Here is a 6,849-nt window from a genome sequence, read left to right as displayed (position 1 = left end):
ACTCATTCTCCTCCTATCCTATCCCTGTCCTGTCCGCCTCCTTTCTTCCCCCTTCACTGCTGACTTTGTTTTAGGAGCATTGAGGCGCATCGGCGTCTATAACTACCCAGCCCTCAAGGATAGTCAAGACAAAAGAACAATGGATAACACATCTAATCTCCTCTTTATTGTCGCCGAAAAATACAACTGAGAGGAGTTTTGTGTCTTTCATGTTAAATAATTGGCTACAGCGGATTCACAGCTTCTACATTGCTCTCCTCTAGCAGCCCCTATAATGCTCATCCAAGCAGAAGTCCAATCATTTAGCCCTCTCCCTCCAGCCCCTCATTAACCCCCAAAGTGTCAACTATCTCATTAACTCCCCCAACCATCCTCACCCCAAGTCCACCACTAAGCCTAAAGCATTCATCAACACATACAGTGTGGAAAAAGAAAATGGATCATGCCTGAGAGATGATTTCATATCTGGAAGGACTCAACAAGCTTTGAGAATTCACAAGATATTCAATAAGGCAGCTGAGGCTTTTTCATTTGCATTATCAATGGCTACCGGTCTGAATCCCATCTTTCAATTATCATCCTTTGTTAAGGGCTTTATTCTGCTTGTCAGATGTGAGTCATCACTGGGTTCTCCCACAACGTTAGACCAATGTATCCTAAACGTCGGAGGGCCGGGAGCAAGTCTGAGGCGGTAATGAGTTTGTGTGAGAAGACGGGGTCAGGACACAGTGTGTGTGTGTTAATTAATCTGTTCCCGGGTGGGAGGAACTGAAGCGAGATGATGAGATTTAAGAGAGTAAATGGGTGTGCTGCACTCGAGCTGTCCTCTGTTGAGTGAGCGAACAGGGTTAGAGGCTGGGCAAATGGCCGTCACCATAGTAACCAGATAACTTCCCCGGCCCCGAGTCACTCAGTCAGTCAGTCATGACAAGCAAAGCCTGGGAACATCGAACGGAAAGAACACGGCGTCCCCAGGCGTCTTCAAATTAGACAAAAGTAGACGGTAGAACATCTGAGAAGTAAACACGTGTGTGTGGGTCTTTATCATGCATCGTGAAAAACATTTAAAAAATAAATAAAAAACTTTCTCATTACATGGCACTGAGCCTGAATTGTGACTACTCTGATAGCATCAACACCTGCCAGTAAGATTGTTAGATCCAAAAGCCTGCTTTGAGGGAATAGCACCTGTCTGTGCATTCTGCACCACTGTCAGCTCGTCTCAGCGCGCGTATATAGGATCCGCTTTATTTTTTCCAAGGGACAGTCTTGGAGTCCAGGTGTGTGCCAGATCTGCTGTCTGTGCCCAGGGCTCCTGATGGCATCCAAGCCCCCGTGGTAATCAGCCCACTCTGCCTGCTGTTGCAGCCCGCCTGCCTCCTCCTCCTCCTCCAGTGGCTCGTTTCAGAAACATCTGGTGGTTTACATGCAGCACACACCACCTGCCAGACGCCTTGCAGGCAGTGGCACCGCTCGCACCTCTCGAGTCAGCCTCACAACAACGCGACGACACAGAAATCACTGGGAATATCGAGAGAGAAATTGTGGTGGCAAAAACAACTGCAGAAGAAAATGCTGAGGGTTCTTTATGTTCTGCTCAGTGTTTCTGTCAGCTGATTTGTAAATGCTTAGTCATCACAAGGTGGGACAGAAATTTGGAGGGATGAGTTTTGTTTTTCTTCTCTAAAGATGTATGGTTTTCCTGCAAGCCAGGTGAAAAATGTGATAACAGACGCAGAATAACATTTTTGGGACACTACTGTGATGTGCAACTACTCAATGAAATGTTGCTTGTTGAAATATTGTATTTTGATTTAGAAATCCATAATGCACCTTGATCTACAAATGTTCAGGAGTGTTAGATATAAAAGAAAACAAATGTTTTATGCAGCAGTTAATTCAATTTAATCATAGAAGCACAAGGCATTAACATATTTGTATGAGTTTCATTTTTTTTTATCAAATAACATTTATAAAACTATTGTGCAAAACAATGTCCTTTTTCATCTTCTTCAAAGGCTCTGCACCAGTGGATAGTCATAGTCCTCTTAAATTAGGAAATATAACAAGTATGCATAATTTAAACAGCAAGTTGTAAGCTTATACACTATATATACATTTTTACACAGACCTGGATTTTAAGTGCCCCTTACTCAATGATAAAGAACAAGGCAGCTTTTACAATCAGCAAGAAAATCAACAGGCTGTACAGAGAAAACAAAAAAAAACAAAACAAGCAATGAATCTTTGCTGTTTGGCAGATTCTTTTAAAAAAGGAGCGTTCCCAGGCATTTGGCTGTTTTATAGTGTTACAAAATGACCAGTTTGAAAGGGCATTTTAAAATGTGGACAGGACAGGACAGGACTGTACAAATGTTAACAGTAAAACTTGTTGAACATGCAGTCTACCAGCAAATCAGAACCAAACTCACAAAAATACAAAATAAATACAATAAAGTTAATACATTTCAAGTTATTAGCTGACCTTCTTGTCAAGAGATTCACCAGGATCAGGAGAGAATCTGTCCTCGACAAATCAGGCTGAATATCTTTGACCTACAGTATATTTTGGTGAAATAAAAGTATTTTGAAATACAGAGAAATTAGAAATGTTTTGTAGGCCGAATAGATGTAAACAACATGTGCTGACTATTTTGACAGTAGTTCATGCCATCGTTGTGCATCACCACACTTTCAAATATACTGTTTGTGTTTTTGTTTTGAACAGCCAGTCTACGTATGTTGTCCAGTATGTCTACTGCCGAGAGTATTTTAGTGTTTCTCTACTTCGCTCACATACAGCAGATGGTCCTCTGGAGACTTCCCGTGGCTCTTGCTGAGGTGAAGCTTGATGGCGTGCTTAGTGGCAAATTTACGGACGCAGAGCTGGCAGCGGAACACCGTCCCATTACTATTGCAGTCGTCTTGTGATTGTGGAGAAAGGAAAGACTCCAGGGGCACTAGTTTCTCAGAGAGAGTGTGGGAGTCCCTGGCAGTCTGTTTAGGGGACAGCTTGGCCAGGTCCCTGATTCTGAACCCTAGGTGGGCTTCCAGGTGGCATACATACGCTGCCGGGGTGCGGATCTGTGAGGCACAGTCACTACAGAAGAATATAGGTTGACCCGAGTCCAGGTTTTTGAGGAACTTGGTTCTGCCAGTTCTCCTTAGCTGGTACTTGACGTTAGCCAGCCAGTGACTGATGGTGGTCATGGAGAGGCCTGTGAAACGAGACACATGCATTCTTTCTTGTGGGCTGAGGTCGTTGATGATGTACTTCCCCTCTGATGTCTGCCTCAGGCTCGAGGCAAATTGGGCCTGCAGGAGGAGGAGGTGCTGGGGGTTCCAGTTAGAGTGGCGGCCTTTGCGCTTGTGGCCGTGCAGAGACGCTTCGTCGTCGTCATGGGTAGAGCCCACGATCTCGGCTTTGTCTGTGGCCCGGGACCGCGAGGGAGGCTTCGGGACATGGTGGGACTGTGTCAGGTTCCTCAGCATGTCCGAGATATCCGACAATGCGTTTTCATGCAGAGGGCTGCTGGATGTGTAGGGAGAGACAACCGCTAGCTTCGCAGGGGTATAGAGGGAGGAGGGGGAGATGGAGGAAGCCGTGGATGAAGGCGTTAGGGGGGCTGAGCCTACGGAGCCCCCTCTATCACTTTTCCCTTTAGTGAGGTCCATAGGCTGGTCATCACTGGGCTGGCCAAAGCTATCATCAACTGCACTTTCCGGCTTTTTGGTTTGTGAGGGAGGAGCGGCCACAGCAGCCCTCTCAGCCATGCTCTGGCTAAGCCTGGAGAGCAGGCTCAGGGGATCTTGGTTTGGCAAGGAGGGCTTGGCTGCTTTCCCCAAATGAATGTTCATTACTGACTGAAGAGCACTTAGAGGGTTGACAAAGGGCTGCTCTGGAGGAGTATGGCCAGTGATAATGGCTGTACTGCATCTCAGCATAGAGGCGAGCGGGGATTTGACTGCTGTCTCCCTCTTGGGTTCGGTTGCCGGGGATGCTCTGTCGCTATGGCTTCCCCTGTCGCTATTGGCTGGCGTGACCGCCCTCCATTCCCGAGGGGAGTCGGCCTCTCCTCCCCTATGTGATTCTCCAGCCTCACTGCTACAGGGAGAGGGGTGGTTCTCCATCTTTGGAGACAATTGCTTCACCCTTTGCTCTACTTTTGCTACTTTCTCCGTCACTTTTTTCACTAAATCCTCCATTGCCTGGAAGTTGTTGCTGGGGAAGGGGGAGGACTGACTAAGAGGTGGGGAAACGAGGGGCTGGTTCTTGGCAAGGGAGGACAGCGCTCCATCTCCTCCGTTGAACAGGAACTTCAGTGGGGAATTCTTTTCCAAGCCGCCCTGTTGGAGCTTGAGGGCACTGGGGAACTGGTAGGCTGCGTGGATGCTAGGATAGCCGCCCCAGCTTGGATTCCCACTCTGAGCCTTGTTGATGGCTGATGTCACAGTGTTTTCCAGTGATTTGAGAATATCAAAGCCACCTTTAGGGCTCTCCTTCAGATCCTCTTCGGTAAGATAGCTATACTTTGAGATGTCATATTTTTCCTCTTTCTCAGCATCCTCCTCCTTCCCAACTGACGCTGCAACTCGCTTCTCATTTCTTACAGCCTCTTGCTTAGAGCACTCCTCCTCCACCTCTTCCTTTTTGATATCTTTCAGAGGAGGGGAGGTAGCAGGGGGACTTGTTGCAATTTGAGGAGGTGGAGGAGAGAAAGTGGAGGGTGCGAGTGGGACGGATTGGACCCTCTGTTCAGTAGGTGTGCTAACCCTACCAGGGTTGGGGGAGGTGGCCTCAGGAAGTGTTTTGATTCTCTTCCCCACAGAGCTGGTCACCCTCAGGAAGTGTCCTGTCACCATCATGTGGGTTCTCAGCTCTTGCAGTGTATTATGGGAACTCCCACACTCCATACACTTGAGGATCTGAAATTTGTTGGATTCAAACTGCCAAGTATAACTGGCACCGTTCTGGTGGCCGTAGCGGTTATTAGGGGTCGTGTAGGGGCTGGAGGAGGGTTTCTGTTGGGGTTCACCCAGGTCCGCCTGTGAGTGCTTAGATTTCGGGGTTCCTTCTCGAGAACGTGGCGTGGCCGTGAGGTCCAACCCCACATGCCCCCTTTTCTTAGAAGACATAATCTTGGCTGCCAAAGGCGCCATGGGCTCCTTCAGAGGCACTTTCTGGTAGTGTTTGGTCTTGATCATGTGGACGCTGAGGTCCTGAAGTGATTCAAAGGAGTGGCCGCAATACATGCACTTCAAGACTTTCTGGGCATCCTCCTTCCCCTCCATCTCCATCAGGGACCGCTTACGTGGCTTGGACCAGCGCTTTGAGCCACTGCCTGCCCTGTCATGGTTGTCATCGCGGTAGTGGCCTGTATCGTTCATGTGAATTGTCAGCTCCACCAGGGTGTCATAAGCAGCACTGCAGCCCTTGCAGCGGAACTTACTGGCCCCAGTGAAGATTGAGCCAAACAGCTTTGGGTTTTGCCTGTGGAGCTGGACTGTACTGAAGAGGCTGGGCTCAGACTGTGCAGGGTGACGGCTCTGGGGAGTCTGCTGTTGTAGTGTCTTTGCCACTGCAGACTGGTGCCAGTCATAGCTACCGCTGCTGCAGCTACTACTGCTGCTGGTGCTGTTGCTGCGAGCTGGCTTCTCTGTCGAGGCCGACGTCTGCGCCTGTGGCGGCGTGGAATTAAAGTTCAGCGGTGACCACAAGGGCCCGGTCAGGAAGCTGGAGTATATAACCTTCATTTGTTCTAAGGTGTCCATGCCTATGGGTGGTGTTTTAGTGCCACCATTTAGTGGGGCTGTGACCAAGTTGCCCTCGGCTTTTCTTGAGGGACTATCAAAGTCTGAGAGACGGTCACTGGTCTCACTCACATGTGACTCACTGTCCATCTCCTGTCCTGAGAGCTCTGCTGCCCCAGCTGATTCCTGGTCACATGTCTGCTCCTTGGCAGGCCCTCCGCTTTGCTCCACAAACTCATCTTTCATGGGAAGGTCATCCTGAGGGGCTGTGGGCAGGTCGTCTGCTTCCGCCTCCTCATCCTCCACAGTGCGCTCTGTCAGCGCCTCCGGAGAATAGGCTGCGAGGAGAATGGAGACAAAGAGAGAAAGAAAGAGATGAGTTAAATTGCAGGGAGTGAACATGCTATGTTAGAATAACTGGAGAAAAAGTTTCCCTGCTATGTGTGCCCGAGGACTCCCAGGGATAAATGAGCCATCTGTGTGGGAGCCTTTAAAGCTGAGCTGAGAAATTACAGTCATCCCATTTCACCTCATCAACCGTTGAGGTGTTATTTTCCTCTAGGCGAGCCTGTATTTATATACTACCCCAGCCACACGGAACTTATGCCTCCCCTCTTTTCACTCCTTCTATTGGAGGAAAACAAAAAAGAAATATCTTGGCAAAAACATAATGCGCCATTTTATTTATCTCAGGGCGCAACAGCTTGAAATGAAAACTAAATCTGAAATTAATGAAGCCCAATCTCACTGTGGCATTCTCCTCTGGGGTAATAAATGAGTTGGATCAACCTCCATCTGTCAGTTAATATGTCTGACGCCTCTTCATCTGCCTCTTCTCTGATTACACACACACACACACACACACACACACACACACACACACACACACACACACACACACACACACATACAGTACATACAGACACACACCCACACCCACACAGAGCATATCTTGAAGGATTTCAAAAAAGTAATGTCAGACTTTTGTTGAGGAAATGTTGAAAAGACATTGTACGGTATGATCTGTACTGAAGTGAGTTCATTAGTGTCTTAATGCGCAGAAGATATAGTCAATACCCTTCTGGTCAAGCTGCATTC

The 6,849-nt window shown here is 48.1% G+C and overlaps 1 protein-coding gene across 1 annotated transcript; it reads right to left on the bottom strand.

Annotated features, from left to right (window-relative positions):
* Nucleotides 1-2,011: 2,011 nt before the first annotated feature.
* Nucleotides 2,012-6,038, bottom strand: LOC137798661 (teashirt homolog 3-like). Its single transcript, XM_068595552.1, has one exon. The coding sequence runs from the start codon at nucleotides 5,995-5,997 to the stop codon at nucleotides 2,773-2,775; it is 3,225 nt and encodes a 1,074-aa protein (XP_068451653.1). The 5' UTR covers nucleotides 5,998-6,038; the 3' UTR covers nucleotides 2,012-2,772.
* Nucleotides 6,039-6,849: the final 811 nt, after the last annotated feature.

The sequence above is a fragment of the Clinocottus analis genome, unplaced genomic scaffold, assembly GCF_023055335.1.
Source record: "Clinocottus analis isolate CAN_PGR_092001 unplaced genomic scaffold, fCliAna1.0.p SCAF_308, whole genome shotgun sequence".
Lineage (NCBI taxonomy): Eukaryota > Metazoa > Chordata > Actinopteri > Perciformes > Cottidae > Clinocottus > Clinocottus analis.
This window is presented reverse-complemented; position numbering and strand designations above follow the sequence as displayed.

Bases quoted from the DNA above. Each gene is read 5' to 3' on its own strand.
- LOC137798661 (XM_068595552.1), bottom strand. From the start codon at position 5,997: ATGAAAGATGAGTTTGTGGAGCAAAGCGGAGGGCCTGCCAAGGAGCAG.